This window comes from Pantherophis guttatus, chromosome 2 (assembly GCF_059756535.1).
Source record: "Pantherophis guttatus breed Tessera chromosome 2, ASM5975653v1, whole genome shotgun sequence".
NCBI lineage: Eukaryota > Metazoa > Chordata > Lepidosauria > Squamata > Colubridae > Pantherophis > Pantherophis guttatus.
Window position 1 is genome coordinate 137,994,211 of NC_142064.1, and position 22,110 is coordinate 138,016,320.

General features: G+C 40.0%; 2 protein-coding genes across 3 annotated transcripts in view; one reads left to right on the forward strand and one right to left on the reverse strand.

Annotated features, from left to right (window-relative positions):
• The window catches only part of CS (citrate synthase), a 37,906-nt gene extending 36,412 nt beyond the window's left edge, over positions 1–1,494 (forward strand). Inside the window, exon 11 of the mRNA XM_034412355.3 lies at positions 56–1,494. Within this exon, the coding sequence (XP_034268246.2) occupies positions 56–226 (171 nt within the window). The 3' untranslated portion in view covers positions 227–1,494. The remainder of the gene's footprint in view (positions 1–55) is intronic.
• Positions 1,495–4,525: 3,031 nt separating this feature from the next.
• On the reverse strand, positions 4,526–21,750 carry COQ10A (coenzyme Q10A). Of its 2 annotated transcripts, XM_034412357.3 has the most exons (5): positions 21,594–21,750; positions 14,246–14,407; positions 11,153–11,345; positions 10,546–10,647; positions 4,526–9,224 (listed from the first exon to the last, which is right to left on the reverse strand). In XM_034412357.3, the coding sequence occupies exons 1-5, from the start codon at positions 21,671–21,673 to the stop codon at positions 9,057–9,059; spliced, it is 705 nt and encodes a 234-aa protein (XP_034268248.1). In that variant the 5' UTR covers positions 21,674–21,750; the 3' UTR covers positions 4,526–9,056. The 2 variants fall into 2 exon arrangements, with proteins under 2 accessions (XP_034268248.1, XP_087743041.1); XM_087886915.1 differs by lacking the exon at positions 14,246–14,407.
• Between the last annotated feature and the right edge of the window lie 360 nt (positions 21,751–22,110).

A 22,110-nucleotide genomic window follows, 5' to 3' on the forward strand; every position in this document is an offset into this window, starting at 1 on the left:
GGAAATATTGCTGGGCTGCCTTCTAACCATTACTCTTTTCCCACCCTCTCTGCAGTACTATGGCATGAAGGAGATGAACTACTACACTGTGCTGTTTGGTGTGTCTCGGGCTCTTGGCGTTCTGTCGCAACTCATCTGGAGTCGGGCCCTGGGCTTCCCACTGGAGAGACCAAAATCTATGAGCACAGATGGGCTGATGGTGCTTGTGGGTGCAAAGTCTGGTTAAAAGCAAGGGAAAAGGCAGGGGTTTTAGAACTATTGAGGGAATGATAGAGACAATGCAATTTTTTTTGTGTTTGTTCAAAGGGCCTTGAAAAGATCCTTCCTTAGAGGCACTGGCCATCACTTTTTTCCAGGTTATTTATGAAATAAATGCAGATAAAGCTAGATTCTTATTACACCCCCCCTCCCCTCCTCCACACATTACCTTGTCACCAAAAGTTAGATTCAGAAGGGCAAGGCCTCCCTCCCATGTCCCTCTCTCCACAGGCAGCTCTTCCCAACCTGAGCTGATGCCCAAAGCTAAAGAAAGTGCTCCTTCCCAGTTCAGATTCTTTTTCATTGCCCCAAGTTGTACCACCAGGAGTAGAGGACACACTGCCCCTTTCTACAATCATGTCATTACCACACACTGTGTTGAACCATCTCTCATCTCCGTACAGATGGGGTGTTCTGCATTTGAACAATGTGCTCCTTTTTAAGCCACCTTGGAGTGTTGCTTTTTTATCAGTGGGTGAGAGGGAGGGATGGTCCTCTCCTTCAAGATGTCCAGCCTTCTTCCCATTCTGTGCTATTTTTATTCTGTTATAGTGTGAAGCAATGGATTTATGTTCTTAAAAAGATAAAAGATGCCGGCACAGCTGAGGCTTGAGCCACCGTATTAGTGTGCTGAACAAATATCACTTACCTCTTTGTCTAACAAAGAGGGACAGTTTGCTTTTTTTCTCCTCAAACTACCACAATACCCGATTGTCTGGATTCCCTTTGGGCATACGCTCTTCCTCCTCAAAAATCCTGATTTTGTGTGGGTTGGTGCTTTGTTTCCCAAATCAGAGCTATAGCGATAGCTATAGTCAGGAACAAAGCGGCACCTTATGTTGGAAACCTTTTTCTCGTATTTTCTTTTCCCCTCACCATTAACTTCCGTGTCAGAGCGGTGAAATTGAAAAAGTGGAGGGGAGGTTGCCTAAAATATTGGTAATGCTTCTATAATTGCAGTTGTGAACATGCTGCAAAGTGGCATTAAATCAGTTGCCACCATTTTGAGACAAAGTCTGCCTCCAGGCCTCCTTTCCTCTCTTGAAAGGACCTCATACACTCCTACCAATGTTTGTTTTTCTGTGTTCGTGGGAAATCCTTTGTCCTATAACCTCAAGAAAAAAAAACCTCCACTTAAGCTGAAGATGCAGGGTAAGTGCCTGTGTAAGCATCAGCTTCCGTTGCAAACTTTGGATGGTTCTGTATAAACTGAAAAATAAATGTTTTTATTAACAAGTTACAGTGACGTCGTCCTTTTTCTCCACCACCACCACCTCCGTAAAACATGTAGCTTTTATCTCTGCAGCTTTTTACCATTGGCCTCAGGCACCCCCTCCCCCCCCCCAATTTTGACCAGAATATTTGATTTCTTTACAATACTGCAGTGAGGCAGTAAATGGAATAACAAAAGCTGCTACACGTGGATAGATGAGGCAGCTCTGTGAACGACTGAATAGGGAGAAGAGCTGGCCTGTGTAGTAGTTTTTCCTTTCGTTGTTTCATATCTAACTGCTTAGGATGCAGCAACGTTTGGGATCCTGAAAATGAGCAATACTATGTTATCTGATCCTGCTTTCTTGTTGATTTTCGCACTACTTCCATCCTGAAATCTGACTTTTTGCTCTTTGAAGAAGCCTGGATCAGAAAGCAGTAGGGAAACTTCTGATTTGTTTGCTAATCGGGGATTTTGCATATCACATAATAGCTAAATCACAAATGGTTTTTTTTTTTTCATTTGGCTCCTTCAGCCAATCAGAAGTATACATGTATGTGCTTGCTTGATCCTCATGAAATTATGTCTGGGTTGATGCTCTTGCCATTTCCCTATATGGAATATTTGTACAGTTGCTTGTCACCAAAGTAGAAAGATAATGCTAAATGTTAGATTTGGTTTTATCTCGATTCCTTTGAGATGGCAGTATTGATTTGCCATTCTATGCTGATTGGAGAGAGTTAAAAATGTGAATGGGAGCAACGGTTCCCCACATCTAAATTAAATTCCTATCTTTGTTTCTGAAAGATGTATTGCCAAAATTTGGTAATTTGCCGTAATATTTCAGGGGCACAGAGATAAATGTTCTATGTTCCAGACGCAAATCTTCCCATGTTGATATTAAGAAAGTACATCAAAGTAGTTTTGGGTACAAGATCATAAATTGTTTTGTGTGACAAATTGTACATACAATAATTTTCTATGTTATTCAGCACTCCTTTGTTTTATTCAATATTCTGCGTTCACATGCGGTATTCAAACAAACTAAAATGTTGATGCACAACCTACAGTAAATTGATTCATTGTTTCTTACAAACTCAGAAAAAACATAGTGGTTGTAGACTTTTGGCTGCAGGTTTGTAGATGTAGTACAAAAGTTGAAATTAGATCTTCCAATCAAATCAAGACCTCAGTTCAACTTGGGAACAAACTTTTTTTTGTCCTTGAAGTGCATAGTGCACACTGGCAGGAAGTCAACATCTGCTGTAGATGGTTGGATGTACGCCATAGTGGGGAATGAAATTCAGCTGGAATGAACTTCCCAGAAACATTCTATAAATAACCCGTCTCTTGTGGACACGCCAGAAAACAGAGGCTATGTTTGAACATTCAAATCACTATAGTTGTTTGTTTAATCCAGCAGCATCATAGAGTTGAGTAAACACATTAATGAAAAAAGCATTTGATAACAGGTTTCCTCTGAATAGCACCATTTTGCATTACTGTATAGGCTATCCTATTTTGAATGTTTTTGCTTTAAAGAAATCTATTGCTGAATTTGAAATTTCTATTGTGAGCTTTGGTTTAATAAGCTCAAAGATAAAGATGTGTATTTTATTCTGAGATTAGGTTGACTAACCGGACAGGAATCAAGATGAGAAGCACTTTAAAATGCACATTTAATTATCAATTCAGCTTGTTTTAAAACAGTTTTTTTGGGGGGAAATGTTGAGACACAACCCGACAATTGAAAGCTGCTTTTTATGACACTTATCTTTAGGGTGAAATGTACAGCAGTATGTTTTCTATGTGTCCAGAAAGTGAGCTCACTAAAATAGTGGTATTTCAATAAGCAAAAGTGTATATATGTAATTATAGACTAGGTCACATACCACACATAAAGTCATAGGTAATGGCGCTCAGACACTGAAAGAGTTAAGGGGGGAAGCTGAGCTGTCAATCCCACATGAATGGGTCCATACAAATTAAATTCCAAGGATCCAAACAGGAGTGGAAGGATTCTCTCTAGTGGGATTTTGCTTTATTATTTATTAAATTTATATGCTGCCCATCTCACTATCAGTTGACTGTCATTAATCCAGTTGGAGTGCTCTCTATTGAAAGCCAAGTAACAAAAGACTCAACTCCGATTTTGACTGGAAATTTTGCAGCATGCTAGGGACCACTGGAGCTAAATGTCGCATAGGTTTTTATAAACTACAATTGAAGCTATTGAGATACTTGTCTGTGTGCATGCATGTCGCTGGGAGTCAGGCAAAATGTTAATATTCTTCAAATGGCTGACCAATTTCATTCAGCTCAAGTAATTTTTTTGTTTTCTTTCAACACATTTCTAGTTCTTTGATCTGAATATGCAAAACAAAGATTTGAATTCTTAATGAATCAGCAAGACATCTTCTGGGGAAACGGGAGTTCACCTTCAGTAAACATTCCCCAGATCCTTCAGCTACTGAAGAAAAGGTAGCAGGATTGCTACTTCCGCCTGAATAAATCAAAGCAGTGAAGTGGCCAGTGGCAACATTAACAAATACTTTCTCCAGAAGTTGTGAGCATGGCTTTAGGTACAGAAACCTTGAAGGGTTCCAGAAGTCTCAATCTGAAACATCCCATGCTTCTAGGGATGCATAAACTGTTAACATGCCTACATCATGTCCTGGCTTGGATATAGTTGCCTATACTACAGTTCCACAGTGTTTGCTGTGTCTCTTCTATGCAAAATCAGTGCTTAATGTCCACTTCTTGTAAGGCCAGTGCTAATTAGCCTCACCTGCACTTCAGTGGGTGGCTATCAGTTTTGTAAAACAGTTCAGTGCTCATCATTTCTCATACAGAATTGAGGGCAGGCCTCCCATAATTCCAGAGGATAGAAGTGGTTGGAGTAGGCGGATACTTGCCTACACTAGAAGGGGAATTTTGCTGTCCGCTTTTAGCAACTGCATTCTAATGTCCCATGACCCATAAGATGTTCTGCTGACTTTCAACACATCCCTGCCCTCATATGAGCCACAACATCTGACGGGGAATCGCTGCATCTTTTCGCAAACATATTTTATTAGTCCATAAAAATGCAGTGGGGATTGTTCAGTTTTTCAATAATCAAATAAGGAAAAAGGATAGGGGAAAATAATTTCATTTACTGTGCATGATTCTGTCTACTCTTTTTGTCTACAAACATCCTTTCTTTACAATGTGAGGTAGCACGTACCAGGCTAAGGAACATAAGACAGCTAATTCAATAAAAATATGTGCAGAGGGAGAAAACAGAAGGCACAAATTTAAGACATCTGTTTTGACAAAGGACAGCAGCAAAATTAGGCATTTAATACAGACGGACTTGAGAAAACTTATATTCTTCAGGTTCATTAGATGGCAGCAAATAAAACACCACAGCTAAACTACAACCGGTAGGAAACTTCAGGAACAAGATGTAAAAAAAAAAAAAAAAAAAAGCACCTGGGCAGGACAGCCTGCTTATCTCACTTTATAAATTGGTTAACTATGCCACAACACCCGATTTTGGTTGTGTGCCTAATTTAACATCCAAATGATTTCAGTGGGACTCTTGTTCAAGTATCTGGATCTGCATAAAAGCTATTTCAGTGGAGGTGGTCACAATTACAATTACTGCAATGATTCCAAGGATTTCATTTAGAATAATTTAAAATAAACAGCTGCAACTCTGAATCCTGCTCCTTGAAAAAAGGTTCTAATATATTTCAAGATTAATTTGCCTGTCAGTGACTAAAAATAGCCACCATGCCTTCATTAACAGCCAGATTTGGTCCCCTCTTGGCAAATTAATGGATGCACAATTACCTCTTAGTTTTAGGGGCACCCACCTGTGCTAAAAGAGGCCCTCTGTGAAGTTAGCATTCTTCATAGTGACTATTATAACAAAACAATTGTGTGAGGTATTTCTTCTACTCACCAACTAACCAGCTTTGTAGAGCAACAGCTGTTCTCAGCATGAAAAACAAAGGCAGACAATCCTGGCACTGGTGGGTAGGTGCCTCCCTGTACTGTTATTCAGAAATCAAATTGATGCCAGGGCAAGTGTTATTCTAAACTAGCATTCTAGGATTTCTATTACTGAACAATATGGATGTTGCATAATGCTGCATTTTATAATCTTGAAATTACAGGAGGCAGCAACAAGATCCCTAAGTGGCTTGCTTGCTTTCTGAGATTCTTAAACATAGTTGTTCCTAGCAACTGGAAACTTTTTAAAGAGAGAATACTAGGTTTCTTTGGAAACTGATTTCTACATACATCAAGCTCTTGTTTGGTTTGGTTTTTACGAGAACAGCAATAGTGACACTTAATCAAAGCAGTAAGCCTGCTGCTGTCAAAACTGCCCTTAATCTTCCTCTTGGACTGTTGCACAGCTATCTAGTTGTTCTAAACATGAGCAGTCCTTAATATGATTATACAGAAGTCTAACCATGTTCAGCAGGATTGAATTTCAAGGAAGCATGAATAGGGTTTGCAGCTTTGGTCAGTTAAGGTGGCCGAGAATAGTTATTTCAAAATCCTTGGGGGAAGTGTTTGTTCTTTTAAGTTGCATTATTATTAATATCAGTATATCAACTGTTTTAAAATGCTTATTTCTCATAGTATAGAAACGCAGCTGAAAAAAGCTACTACAGCAGGGTTAGATGGGATTTGAACATGCCGTGTTCTTCCAGACAATAACTGAGCTTCATTAAAATATATACTGTATTCAGATCTTTCAGTGCGTTGCTTACAGCTCATGCATACAGCGTGAAAGTCTGCCATGCATTACTAGATTTAAATTCAAAGGCTCTGTTCTGTGTCACTGAAATTTACTATTTACTATTGGCCCAACTGCTCATCCTCCTTGTATAACAAGGGCAGCTAGTCAGGAAGATCTCTCTAAATTTGCTGGGTCTTTTTTTTTTTCTTTTTAAAATCATAACCCGAGATGCGGTCTGCTGAGGAAGACAGAATGCTAACATAACTTAGATTTTGTTATAGACTGTTTAGATATTTGAAATTTCCTAGGAGCTATTTCACCACTCTTAAAAAGAGGGGTGGGGGAGAGAGAAGATACTTTTTCAGGCAAGCATTCCTCATTTAAAAACACAAACACAATCTTGCCTTCTTAAGCCTGAAACTTAAGAAAAGACTACTGCAGGCTGTGCCCTCTGTTGTGGAAGCTTGCCATGCATGGTACACAACGACAAACCAAGATAAATAGCAAGCCAACGACCTCAAAGCATTTTACAGGAATTAAGCAGTTGATGAGTTTGAGAGGGTGGGAAGGAAGAGGAGCTTATTTAAATATGAATGATGATAGCTGGGAATTTGCTGAGAAAAAGGTAGCTGTTATAGGGCCCAATCCACATGACTCTGCCATGACAGTGGAGCCAACACTCAAAAGCCAGGAGTGGCAGAGAAATGGCAGCTGAACTGATTCATGGGAATTACCTCAAAGCCAAGCTGCTTTGCAGCAAGTAATTCCTTCCAAAGTTTGGCAACAGTTACAGTCCACAGACAGAAGCAGCCAAGGCAGATTTACGTCCAGTACATCAAAGGAATCTGCTTCCGTGACAGGCACCCCAAGTAATGTTCTATCTTCCCATGGATCTATGCATATGACTCACTCCTCATTACTCAAATCTGATAGGCTTTTTATCTATGACAAATTAAGTCTGGAGATTCTAATCCTAAGGAGAAAGTTCTGAGGAAAAATCATTGTAGTCACATATCCCCACTGAGCCATTCCTTCAACAGAATACTTGCTTCCTCCTACCCTGTAAACACTCCCCAGGCAAAGGCTTCTCAAAATGCACAACTAAGGGGGAGTTTACTAACCTGTGGCACATTGAAGCAGGGCCTGACTTTTAGGCATATTATTTTAGACCCACCCACCCTACCCGAAGGAAAACATTTATTCGTTTTTATGAGTTTACATTGATACCCAGCCCTTTCCATAAAAAAATATACATATACTGATCCACTAGTATTTCTCTCGCACGCCCCCAAAGTTGCCTCTTCACCAAACTGCACATTCACACACACCCAGAATTTTTAGCATCACACTCAGGATGACCCAAGCCTACAGGATAAAGGAGACATTAGAAGGAGCTTATTCAGTCCTTCCACAGAAACATAGCCGCAGTGGCACTCTCTTCCTAGCCTTGGCAATCCTGCACCCACGTGGTTTGTGCAAATAGTGCTTTAAACAAAAATAAAAATTCCTTGGGTAACTAGAAAGGGGACGGAAGGTTTATACCAAGCTAGGCAACACAAAATTAGTGTTAATGGAGCGGGAAAAGGGAGGGTTTGGGGTATACCCACAATGGGGATATAAGTAAGTTACAGCAGCCAGGAATTGAGTTCTTTCATGCTTGGAGCTGGTTCACTGAAGATTCCGGCTAAATTTCTTCCCACAAACTGTTTGGAGACGTGATGCTCAATTGCTCCTCTCCCACATTCACCCTGGAAGCTTCCTCTTCACTGAACCACAACGGATACAGCCATTCATGGCACAGAAATATGTGATGGAAGACAAACTGTAGTTTCGAAGAGACGGGAACTGTTTCTTCAAAGCAGAAGCCTTCGGCCTGCTAATGCCATTTTCCAGTCTCTTCTTGCAGAGCAGCATAGAGAGGTGGAGCTGAATAAACTGAAACAGCCAGTTAGGTCATAGAGTGGCTTTGCTGATCCTGGCTGCTGAATTATTGAAGTGCTTGCCATCAAAACATCGCTGGTAGGGTAACATTTGAGTTTTAAAACTGGTATGAAATCGTCTTGGAAGGCTGGACATTACAAGCTGGACATTAAAGAAAGCTTCAGTGGTCCTGCAATAGGAAGGACCACTCTCTTTTCCCCTCACATTCCTTCCTATCTCAAAAGTACTTTCATTAAGACCAACATCTATTTTCTAAAATAATCTCAAACCCAAAAAGAAAGCCTTTCCTTAGCCCCCATCATTCCCTCAAAAAGGCACTCCTGAGCAGCTAAGTGGCTGTCATTTCTTTCTGACCTAAGCCAATGATGAAAAGGAAAGGTGGAAAAACCCAATGTATCACTGACTGCCAAAACCACCCTTGGGGCAACAACTGTAGGCCATTCTCTCTTATCAAGAAGTGGACTGTTAAGTTATTTTCCTTTAAAACATATTTTAAGAGGCACAATTTTCAACTGGTCTTCCTTAGGCCCACTGAAAGAACTTAAATGAGTTTTTGCTACCTCTTTCTCAAGAAGTCAAGGAACAGCACAAACTACAATCTAAGGCAGCCACAGTTGTATGTTTCATAGAAAGAAGCTTCAAATAAAGTATGCTAAAAAGAAAAGAACCCAGCATAAAAGCCCAGTCAGGTAAAATAAAAGTGAAGACTGAGACGTTGCTCCAGAGGTAACGTGGCACTCTGACCCTTTCCTTAGAAATAAGTCTTGGTCATCACACCAGGCCCAGTGGATAAATTAAACAGGATATCAGGAGAAACCAAATAAATAGATAAAAACAAACAGCTGGGGATGCTACAAGCAAACACCCAACTTCAAGTGTCCGCAGAATGACCAAAGCAGCAGGCACCCTTCACGTCTGATGGACTTTGTGGAACATGAGTTCTTGAGGAATATTGGTCTCAGGGCCATAAGTCTTCGCTGCCCGGCGCTCAAAGGCTGCCACCATCTGCTTTACTACCTCATCGAAAAAAACTGTAGCCAACTGCGAGTGCAGCAGGGAACGAAATTCAAAAGAGATCTGAGGAAAGAGAACAGCACATTGGACTACCATGAAGATTGTTTTTCTAAAGTGGAGCTAGGGTATTTTACAATGAGAAAGCCCCTTCCCCTCACTCCAGAGGAAGGGCTAGAAAAGATTTGCTATGGAAGAATAATTTTGAAATTACAAGTCAGGAGAGACTGCAAAAAGCATTCTTAAGAAGAGCAGGAATAACAAATACACTTATAAAAACTATGTACAACTACTTGCTGAAAACTTATGAGGCTCCAATACTTTTTTTTACCTCCTATAGAAATTGTCCAGGGGTGTATTACTATGAAAATAAATTGGAATGGCCCATCTGACATCTGCTGATCCATCCATCTCTAGTTGGGTCTTGAGCCAGAAGCAGAACTTAGGCATCAAGAGTGGCCCTAAGTGTCCAGCTGGATGACACAGAACCCCAAAGAGTTCCTGTTTATGACACACATGTAGCTAAAGGTTGACTATTAGAAATACCACTTTCTCTAGCAAAGTCAGAACTGCCAGAGAACTAAGTCAGCAAGTGCCATAAATGCAGCGGTTGGCTGATTTGTTCATATTTTACCTATGCTTAGCACTTAGACTTACATACTACTTCACACTGCTTTAAAGCCCTCTTTAAGCAATTTACAGAGTCAATATATTGCTGCCTCCAGCAATCTGGGTCCTCATTTTACTGACCTCGCAAGGATGGAAGGCTGAGTCAACCATGAGCAGGTCAGGATCGAACTGCTGGCAGTTGGCAGAATTAGCCTGCAATGCTGCATTATAATCTCTGCGCCACCACAACTCTGGTGGCTCCTTATGTTTCGTCTATAAAACCAAGATTCTAGTGGAAATGGATTTGGCAAGGAGATCTTTATAGCTAAGGTTATAAGCCAATGGGATGTGTGGTGCAGGATTTCCATACTCATCCAGGTATTGAGGTGGTTTCTTACTTTTACACACTATAGCTCCCACAACTAGAGGAGCCACAGGGGCATCTACTAGGTGGACTACCTTCGGGAAGTATAGAGCTTGGAGGCCCAGAGAAGTAACATACCTCAATGACCTTGGAGTTCCCTACTCTGCTTCAAGGAATTCATTCAACAGCTCTAGGAAAAGGAGGCTTGTGGTAGGAATGTTCAGTATCAGAAACATCTCTGCCATCAGAATATGATTCTAGTTCCTTCACAACTAGGATCTTACAGACCCTTCCCCGTAGTAATGGAAACTCACCTTTTTAAAACCCTGATGGACGCAGGGTCCCCACATCAGTCCTCATTTATGCAAGAACTAATGAGCTGCTGAGGAATCCCATTAACCTTTGTGTGCTTACCGCGAAGTCCAGGGTACACGTTCGAGGATAGCCTGGAATGCCAGGACTGAAACGCCAGCTTGTCTCCAGATGATTGAAAAGCTTCCCATCAGTGCAGATTGCCTGAGGTAAATAACAGCAAAGATTCATGTTGACAGTAAAGCTCACACAATGTGAATTAGCCAAACTAATCCCCTCCAGATACGTTGGCCTACAATTCCCAGAATTCTCTTCAACATGGAGGACAGCAAAATGGAGTATGCCAATAAAATGCAGGAGTTCCCAGCCCACTCTAACAGCAGCAGCTCTGGATAAGGATTTACCCACCAACCTGCATATGTGAAGCAACATACTCATGAGGCAGACATGAGATACCTATCTCATGTCTGCCTCATGAGTATGTTGCTTCACATGTCATATTTATGGCAAAAGACTTCCTGTTGAGCACTTTCAATATTTTTAATTTCTGTTAAGTGTTCTCTCAATGCCAGTGCCACCACGTTAATCAAACCTCCCTCCAAATTATCTGAGGCATCAGGAAAAATTAATTATGTAATGCTCATTATTATTTTGTCATTGCAACACTGAAATATCAGCAGCCTGGTTAGCCCATAGATACACAACTCACCTTTACCAAGTGAGGTTGCACCAGTGTCACAATAGAGGTGTAACGTTCCACAACAGGAGGGAATCCAACTTCCAGCTGGGCCCTCACATGACCTGCTCGCTTAGAGACCACAGTTGATTTTTTACACCATGGAACAAATTCCTTATATTCATTCACGTTGGCCACAACACCATACATTTCCTGCATGGAATAACTGCAGATAAAGAGAGAGTGACTCTTTAAGTTACGTATGTCCACAATGATGCACATGTCCACAATGACACAGGCACATGCGCTTCAAAGGATGTTGGAATATTTATTATGCTGTGGAACATAAAAAAGGAAATTTTTCAAAATTGCATTTCTTCTCTTCTCAGATCCAGGCTTATGGATTATTATCCTTATGTTTTAGAAGAGAATGGAAGAAAATAGGATGGACGTTTCATTTACTTATTCCCTTAGATTCCATTGTATCTAAGAGAAATAATGTATAAGAAATAGAGCCTGGCCCCTTCTATGATTGATATATTCTGCTGTTTGACGATTTTATGCATTCTGTTATTCAAGACAGGCAGTAAATTATTTAATATAATATCTTCCTCTCTCCAAATCTTGCAAAGCTCTGAATCTTATTCATTTTTTACTTTATAGGTATCTGTATTAAAAAAAGAAGAAATTTGAAATAATTTATTATAGCATAAGTTTGTTAAAAATGTGGAATCTTCTAAAAGCAAAGATAAGTCTGCCAATCTCACCATTAGCTTTATTGTCAAATGCCTATTTCAAGGACAACTATTATACAGTGAGAAAGGTTTAATTACTTATGCGCATATGGTACAAAACATCTAGACTCAGAAAAAGGACTAAAGATGTAGAGAAAACTGCTCAGCATGGGTACAAATTTACTATGATTGGTGTATTTACAAATTGCTGGGAGGATAAAATGTGATTTCAAGAAAGGAGGAAGAACCTTGAGAAAAATACAGAAGTTGGAGCAATTATACAAACCCAAGATAATATATGGGGATCATCTATTATAACTGTAAATGGTTATTGAAATATGACACAGAAATGGAACAAATTAAAAAAATGTATAATAAAATCAACACAAAGCTTCAAAGAAGTAACTACAGCACAACAATGAGAAAAGTAGAAATATTTAGTTTAGCTGTTAGGAAACAAATGGAAAGGAAGGGGAGAAAGTATTGACTAAAACTTATTTCTAGAATCTTTTTACTCTAATTTTTTTCTTTGTACTTTGCATTCTTAACTTTCTAAAAATCTAAAAACTTAAAATTAAAAAAATATAAAAGCAATAAGATCTTTGACACAGAACTGGCAGAGAGAAGGAGGCGGAAAAAATGGAGCAGGAGAGAAGGTAACGGAAGGAGGGAAAGTCATTGGGATTCTCTCTTGATCAGCAAATTCTCCCAAATACTTTCCCTGCTTATGAAACTGCAGAAGCGCTCTACCAAAAAGATCTCACAATCTTGGATGTGATTGCAGCAGTGCAGAAACCTGCTACAAATGAAGAAATACATAAAATCCACCTTTCCAAATCACTTATCAATTGCAAGCAAAGTTCAGCTCTCTTGTTGATAACACATTCCTAATTGCTGCAGAGGAAGCTAGGCAGAATGAATATGGCGGTAAATGGAGAATAGTCATAGAAGATAAGGCTAGAAAGGGCTACCGGCCAATCATTGTGTGTTATCTATAGATTCCAAGTATCAAGACAGCTGGGAAGACTAACAAAATGGCCATCCAAGTTAATTCTTCCCTTCCCATGAGCTGGGCAGAATTTAAGCTAATTAATCCCTGATTAATCAATTAAACTAATAACAGTCTAGGTCGTAAATCTGCATGTAACAGTTCCTGTTCTGGCTCTTGATTTTACATCTCCAGCTCTGCATATGTATGAGAAGATAATACCTCGTGGAGAGTACAAGGGGATTGGTGGTACTGTTATGTTGAAGCAGACAGCCTGCAGTTTCCTCAAGAGTTTGTTGATTATGTACAGTACGGGTAGTCCTCAACGTACGACCACAATGGAGCCCAAAATTTCTATTGTTAAGTGAGACATTTGTTAAGTGAGTTTTGCCTCATTTTACGACCTTCCTTGCCACAGTTGATAAGTGAATCACTGCAGTTGTCAAGTTAGTAACACGTTTGCTTGTCAGAAGGTCACAAAAGGTGATCGCATGACCCAGGGACAGTGCAACCGTCATAAATATGAACCAATTGTCAAGTATCCAAATGTAAATCACATGATCATGGGGATGCTGCAATGGTCATGTGTGACAAATGGCCATAAGTCATTTTTTTCAAGTGCTGTTGTAACTTCGAACAGTCACTGAACCAACTGTTGTAAGTCGAGGATTACCTGTATTGCTTTAGCTTACTGTAAATGTGGTTGGTCACCAGGGTGGATTTGATTTAAATCGAGTCGATTTAAATCACGATTTAAATCATGATTTAAATCACTAGTAAAAAGGCTTGATTTAAATCAACTCGATTTAAATCATAATTTGTAAAGAGCAACTGTCATCTCTGCTACTCCTTTGACCCGCTGTTGACTCACTGATAGTCCCAGTGTTGCAGAATATACAGCCTCATGCTACATAACTAAGCTCCATTTCATGCTGAATAAACTAAATTATTTATATATCTTAAACAGAAAACTATCTTACGATAGATTTTTACCCCAAAAGTTTATTAAAATAAATTCAATAAAAATCAAAAAAATCTGATTTAAATTAAAAAAATCCGATTTAAATAAAAAAAATCCGATTTTTTTGATTTTTTTAAAAAAATCATTGATTTTTATCCACCCTGTTGGTCACTGTGGGAAAGAGGAAACAGGATTAAGGCAGACCATAACTTGAATACCACAAAATTCTCTGCCTTGTGTTTTATTCCTTTCATTAGAAATAGGTCCTCTTTGGTGGCTTTGGACAATGAAATTTCTAGCCTTAAAAACCTAGAGTTCTATATTCTATATAGAGTTATTATTACCAGAGGAAATGCTTGTGTAGGTCATGCAAAATGATATTCGAGATGTGCACGTTTTCCCTCCATCACAAAATCACCCTCCTGCAAGCCATGTCAGCTCACCCAATGATCCTCCTCTCTGAATATTCCTTCCGTTTGTTGATGAAAGGTCCTGTAAAGCTGATAAATGTCCGGCTGTGCTGACCACTGAGATCCCAATCAAGACTGCTGATAGTATGAGGGTCTCGGATCACCAAATTCCCACAGCATGGCATATACCTGGAACTGAAAGATCCTCAGGATTAGCTGGCCTGAATAGAAGTCTACCAAACTTTCCCAGAGGCTAAATTCAATATCCTTTGATCTTGAATAACTTAACAGATGCGTCACCCACTGATTCAGAAAGCTGCAAGTAAAGTAAGTTACAAGCATGACCTAGTATGGTGTCCTGGACTGAAGACCTGCATGGACATTGTGGGTAAATCTTCATAGATAATATAATGTGCAGAGGGAAGTTCTGATTTATCTTCAGTTGATTTTCACAATCATATGAAATACACACAACACATACTACAACTATGGAGTAATTAACTTCTAAGGGCAAATGCTCTTGTTCCTCTTGAGATGTAGGAGGGGTAGAGGAAAAGGACTGTAAAAGTCGTAGTCTATGAATTTCAGAGGGCCTCTTGATTACCCTGTTTCCCCCAAAATAAGACATCCCCTGATAATAAGCCCAATCGGACTTTTGAGTGCATGGCAATAAGGCCAAGCGCTTATTTCAGGGTTCAAAACAATAAGACAGGGTCTTATTTTCGGGGAAACACAGTATCTATTTCTCATTCTGAAATTCTTATATCTCTGTATCTGCAATTCCTCAGATTATCATCTCTGTACTTGTGAAAATTAAACTTAATAGCATTGGGCAAACATTACCCTTCTCCCCAAACTACAAATTGTTCAACAGAGTTACTACAATCTGAATTTCGTCATAAATGTCAGGATACATTGCATATATCAATACCATCCTTCACTCCTGCAGAAATTGGAAAAGTGAATCTGATCACATATGCATTTGTGTAAATCCTTGGCTGCTGCTTATTTTACAACTTGTTGTCAGAGAGCAATTTTAGATACAAGTTCAATGCTATTAAAGAAGACAGCTAAATGTGTTTTCAAAAGCAGCCTTAACAGGCACAGAGAGCAAACATTAATTAATAAAGCAGAGGTCTTCAAACTTGGCAGCTTCAAGACTTGTGGACTTCAACTCCAATAATTCTCTGGGAGTTGAAGCTATGCTGGCTGGAGAATTCTGGGAGTTGAAGTCCACAAGTCTTAAAGCTGCCAAGCTTGAAGACCTCTGTAATAAAGAGTCACTTCTCTTCTTCTCATGTCACCTTGCAGCCCCACCTCTGTTGCCACCGCTGATCACCTGCTGTTCAGGCTGACCGCAGATGATCAGACTCAGCAACCTGAGAGGTACAGGGAGAAAGCCCGCCTGAGAAAAATTGGAATTGTCTGCTACCCACTGCAGAATAGTCCAGAAGATGGTGTTTAGGGACGGTAGAAGAATCATGCCAGACCAATCTGAGTTGGCCAATGGTGCTGGGCTGATCCCATCTCCAAAGATCCTCTCTTTGCACCACCAAAAGAATGGTGCATCTGATTGAATCCATGGCAAAACTTGTATCATAATAACGGGAAGAATATTACTTTAAGGATGACCTGCCTCTATGAGGCCAAAATTGTGAGGACACAATAGGAAAAAAAGAAGACATTGCTGAGATATAGTTGTGTTGCAGTTAGCTGCAACTGAGGATAGGATCTTAAGATGTTGGCCTCCTCACCTCTTTTGCTTTTTGAATGGCAAGGTCTTTCTGCCTGAAAAACCCTACATTCAACAGCTGAGTCCCAACTGGAACTATTAATTAAATTAAATTTATACTTTAATTAAAGAAGTGGTAGCAATTTTCCTCCTCGATTTTCTACGCTGCTTTCTAAAATTCAGTTGGGAGGAATGAGCAGCCAGGCATTTCCTTCCATGTTGGCCAGCTTCTATCTTGTTTGCAGGCCAGCTTAGCTTAATTTACATAATTATTGCAGGTAACCCCTCCCCCAGCAGGCAGCTAAGCTGTTTTTTCAACAAGTAAATATTCACAATGCCAAGTGGAAAGGCTATCTATGAAAAGAGGGATAGTTTCCCTGTCAGATTTAATGTCACCAGAGGTTTAAAAAAATGCCTTTTGCTTGGATCGACAAGCTTGCAGGCTACTTAAAACCAATGAATCGAAGGAAAGTCCTTGTACGTCCCCGCTTTGGTCTAAATGTCATCATGAACAAGATAGGTCTGCCATAATTTGTGCGTCAGAAAGCAGCAGTCGAGTTTTCTTTATCACAACCTTCTCCAATCTGGTGCCCTTGAAGTGCATTGGACCTTTCTAATTTTTATCATCAACATGCTGGCTGAGCATAATTAAAACTTGCATCCTAACACATCTGGAGAGCTAAAAGTGAGAAGCTGCCTTAATGCCTTTTTCATAAATTAAAATGTAGCAATATACCACAGTACCATGGATGCCACTAGAGCTAAGACAAAAAGAGGTGTGGCATTTAACTTCGAAGACGTACAAAGAGTATATTGCAGCATAGTCAAGGACAAAAAGAATGTGGAAAGAATGGCAATTACGGAATAGCTGCCCGGCAAGTTAGCTAAGACATTTACTTGGGAACATTGCCAAGCAAGCCATTGTGAATAGGAACATTACGTAAAAAAAAGTTAAAGCAACAGTAATCCTGTAGACCCCACAGATGAATTTCTTCATCTGGCATAATCACTTGGAAGGAAGGAAGGAAGTTTATATGCCGTCAGTTTGTTCCCCCCAAAGTTCATTCTGATACTAAGCTGCATCTACCAGCACCAGCGACTTGTGGGCATCCAGAATCCTTATCTCAATCTATGCTTTGCCTGGAGATTTTTCACCAGACTCTAAGTTTGAAAGTGAAGTCTCAGCCTGGTGCAACAGGATAGCACAGCAAAACAGTCAGAGGGAAAGACATGAATACTGCAGAGTAACAAATATTTAGGAATAGTTAAGCACATACCCTAATACCTATAAGCCTTATGGTGCCACTGCTGGAGGATAGCTCAAATGTTTCTAAAAGTCATGTGGAGGAAGCTACTACATCTAAGTAAGGTTTCTAATTTAAGAAACTGGATTCACATATCATACTAAGACATATAGGTAGTCCTTGACTTACAACTACAACTGAGCCCAAAATTTCTGTTGCTAAGCCAGACAGTTGTTAAATGAGCTTTGCCCCATTTTACGATCTTTCTTACCACAGTTCTTCAGTGCAGTTGCGAAGTTAGTAATGTGGTTGTTAAGTGAGTCTGGCTTCCCCCATTGACTTTGCTCGTCAGAAGGTCGCAAAAGGGGATCCCGTGACCCTGGGACACTGCAGCTGTCATAAATATGAACCAGTTGCCAAGCATCTGAATTTTGATCACGTGACCATAGAGATGCTGCAACGGTCACAAGTGTGAAAAACAGTCATAAGTCACTTTTTTTCAGGGCCACTGTAACTTTGAACGGCCATTAAACAAATTGTTGCAAGTCGAGGACTGCCTGTACTTTTGTCTGAGTTTGTTGCATATGCCATTATTACCCTAGCCTAGCTCATCCGTATTGCTAAGGTGTAACCTATGATTCATATATAACTGTGGTTGGAATCAATCGCCCTGCTAAGCCGAAAGTAAACAAACCACATTGTGAATTAAAACAACATTTGCACCTAAGTCAGCATCTTGGAATTCTTAAGTAATAATGTATTTTTATCCCATCTCAAGACCATTTTAAAACTTATTTCTTTATAATATTACCTGATACTTGCTTCATTTTTTTTTAACCTTTCTAGGTCCTTCCCCCCCCACTTCTCCCCCCCCCGTAAAATTAATTGCCAAAATAAAGCATTTTACAACTTTTTTAAAATTTCAAGTTTAAATACCTACATATTAACATAGTTCCAATAAAAATCTCAAATCTCTTCAAACACATCCGGTTAGACACACATAATGGGCTTCCAAACTAACCCCCCACAATTGCTTGCAGTATTCAGAGGTGGGGGAAAAGCCAAGAAACATTAGAAGAGCCGTGTATACAGTTTCTCACTCTCATTACACTACACTATTATTTAGGAAGGCTTCTAAGGTACAATTAATTTCAGTTTAAAACTGTACTGTTATATGGAAAAAATAGTACTTTGGAGTATGTTCTCATTGAGAAATCAAATCCAAATCCTGTTTGGAAGCCTTTGGCAAACATTGTTGCAACAGTACAATCAAAAGGTTATATATTCAAAGTGTTACTGGACACTTCATTTTCAGATTTTTTAAAAAAATGCTTAAGAATATTTCTGGGGAAAATGAGTCCTGGTAAGGAACATTCATTTCCAGATCTGAGACAACATAATAAATAAATGTTAAAATATCCATCAAGATTTTTTAAAAATCTAAATCCTCTTAAGACATGAATCCGTTCAATTTATTAACTCTTACTGTATAAAAGACCTATGAAATTTACAAAAAAACAATTTCATTCCACATGAGAGAAAAAAATTGAAACTCAAACATAAACTGTATCAAATTGTAGACTGAATATATGGTTTAGTGTTGATGTGAACTAAAGAATTAGGGATACGTAGCTCATAGGTCACGCACCTGAAAATCCTGTTAACTCATCACATGAACCTAGAAGAACAACATTGTCCCAATGCCTTTACAATTGGTTTAAACAGATGGGGAGCTGAAACCTGTAGTTCAACATCTGGAAAGCCATATACTGTACTCTGAACCTTGTCCTTATGGCGACTGAAGGCCATTATACCTAAAACAAAATGGCCCTTCTCATTAGGTTTTATACCATCACATTTTAATTCATAGACGATAAGGCTAAAAAGAGCTACTGGGATCTTCATAATTTAATTCATACATGTATATGGATTAAATATGATGCAAGTTTTATTGACTCTGTAAACTGTGCATGATAAAAAAAACCTTACTCTGGCATATTACTGACTAGTCATTAACACAACTATAGAAAAGCATGATCAGTCGCACATACGTTGCATACAGTGTGCTTCCTCTTTGGAAATTCATTTAGTGCAGAAATAAAGAATACCAATTATTAGGAACAAAAGGTACAAGCATTTGGGCACAGAGGGTGTCAGTGTCTATAATGGAAGTGACTCTGTTGGTACCTGCTTTTACTCAATTCTATAACATTTCATCTCGAGGTGTTTGCTAAGAAACCTTTCCCAGATCAAAAACAAAAAGCAAAATGCAGCCTTGTCCTGTTAGCTCCCTTTTCTAAGCTTAGAAACTTTTTCAAGTTGCTGCTGGAACTAAGGCAGGCCTTTAAAACTTTACCAAGCCAGCAGGAATCAAACATCTGTCAAAAAGCCCCGAATAATTATAGATCAGCACAGAAGCAACTATGCACATTCTGAGTTCTCTTTGTTACAATTTTGAATAAACCAGTGTTACATGAATAAAAAACCCATTTCAATATGTTTCATAGAGTACTTCAGACACAGCTGAAAATGTTCTCAAATGGAGCTTGATGCTTACTGTATATGTGTGGTGTAATGGTTAAAATGTTGGATTAGGACTAAGGAATCACAGCTTCAAGTCCATCCTCAGCCAGTGAGGCTGATTGACTTCAGTTAGTGTTTCTCAGCCAAACCTACCTCATAGGATTATTGTTGTGAGGGAAAATAGAGGGTGCAATGTTATGTATGCTACTCATAAAAATATACATATAACAGATAAACAAATATGTCACTCTGAACTTTCAGAAGAAAGGCAGGATATAAATCTAACAAATTAAAAGGTATGATCCTGCTGCTTTGACCATAGTACAGAAATGATTTGTCACCATTTTCTATTACAACGTTTTCAACTTTTCCAGTGTAGTTTACAGCTCTGTGATTCTCTGATGGTCTCCCACCCAAGTAGACCAAACAAATTCAGCCTTGCTTCTGAGTCAGTTGCTGCCATCTGCCAAGACAATACAAGTCACATAAAGGCAAGCAAACACTGATACAAAGATCCCTTTCCCTGTTACTTTCTACAACCCAATACCACTATTCACCAATATAAAACACATTTTTCTTATACACCCACACAAGCAGAGATGAATCAATAAAACATGAATTCAGTTTGGAAAAAAAAATTAACAGCCGCCTGGTTTCCTCCCTTTCCACAGATTTGCTTAATTCTCTATCGAGAGATGTAACAAGACCTCAGGGACTTATTTAAATAAATTGTTCTATGAAAATCTTAGGTTTACACTTAGGATAAAGAACAAAAATCAAAGGAACACAAACTGAAACAGCTGCCAGAAAAGCATTACTAAAGTACCTACAGTTGTCAGAAGTATAAAAACAAGCACAGAATGACTATTTTTTAAAAAAAATTCTAGAATTGCAGTGGCACATAGGTTCCTGTCATGTTAGAAGATAGCATCATTCCCCTGAACTGCAAAGAGATTACCATTCATACATACTAATCTTTGCTTATAAAAATCCCAACCCTTATCTTACTTGGAGGCGTAATCTTTTCCATTTACTTCCTTCATTACAGGTACACACATTCCTTAATAGAAACACATCTTACAACATCCAGGGGAAAGACAATCAGTAGATCAACAGATATTTATTATCTCGTCATGTTAATAGCCCCACTTTTATTGCCCCTAGGCTCTGATCACCGTTATCGCCAGTAACTCTCCATAAAATCCCGCAGGGTTCTTCTAATCTAAGCTTTCTTTTAACTCGGCAGCCTCCCTTTTCCACTTTAACCTCTATTTCGCCTTTTCCCCCCCAAGCCTCTCTCCGTTTACTCCTGCGATGCCCAATGATGCCTTTTATTCCCCCCACCCCCTGAACGAAGAGCAAGGAGCACAGACAGGTGTCCCTGTTTATATGCCGCCCTGAGTCTTCGGAGGGGCGGCATATAAATTTAATTAATTAAATTAAATTGTTATCGTTGCCTAAAACACTCACATATTGTCCCACCCAGACCCTTGTTCAATTTCATTCATTTTTCCAGGGGTCACATGCTATATTGCACCCCCAAAAATCTCAAAAACAGCCAGGGAACTTCCCACGCAACCCCGCCTCCCGATTAAGAAACGAGTCGATCGTTTCCTATACACGCAAACACTTAAGGATCGGGGAGATCCACCCGCTGAATCTGCTCGCCATCCACCTGGGGAAAAAAGCCCCCTAGAAGGAAGCCCGGCCAATAAGAAAAGGGGGCAACCCGAGCTCTGCTCCCTTCTTTTGAATGGCGGGGCTGAGCTGACCAACGCCTCGCTTTCTTCCCAGGGTCCTTCACCCCAGTTCCTAACCCATAATGTCCTGTTCGTCCCGCTCCTCCCGTGCCCCGGCTTCTTCTGCCTTTTGCTCCGCTCACCAGCCGGCCGCGGCCGCTCTCGGTCTCAGCCCTCCCCGGACTCCCAGTTGCCAAATTTCCCGGAGCCAGCGAGTCGCCATGGAGGGCGGGGCGGGGGGGGAGGAAAGACCAGACCAAGTGGAAATGCCCCTCTCTCTCCCCCTCTCTCTCTCTCTCTTGACCGTATCAATTCCGCCAGCAAATAAGACAGGCACCGGCGTGAACTTTCACCCCACCTCCCCCCGTTCGCGTCACAATGTCATTGCGTCGCCCTGTCTATGTCACAGCGCGGGAGGAAAAAAAAGGGGGGGGTCTGGAGAGGAAGCGAGCGCAAGACATTGTGGGAGATGTTGTTCTAAAGGTTACGCCCGAGTGAATTATGGGAAGTGCGGCTTCTCTTCCTTTTGAACGCCCGCCGTCTTCCAATCGCGGGCTGTTTATGATGAGCGTCGACTTCTTTTAAAGTCGCCTTTATCTCCAAAAGCTTGCGTGGGGTTAGTGTTTAGAGTGGGAGGCCATCTCAGATCTGTGGAGGAGA

Bases quoted from the DNA above. Each gene is read 5' to 3' on its own strand.
- COQ10A (XM_034412357.3), bottom strand. From the start codon at position 21,673: ATGGCGACTCGCTGGCTCCGGGAAATTTGGCAACTGGGAGTCCGGGGA. The intron at 10,648-11,152 runs GTGAGTTGTGTA...TATTTACCTCAG, and splicing joins TGCAACCTCACTTGGTAAAG to GCAATCTGCACTGATGGGAA. The intron at 9,225-10,545 runs GTAAGCACACAA...CTCTTTCCTCAG, and splicing joins CGTGTACCCTGGACTTCGCG to ATCTCTTTTGAATTTCGTTC.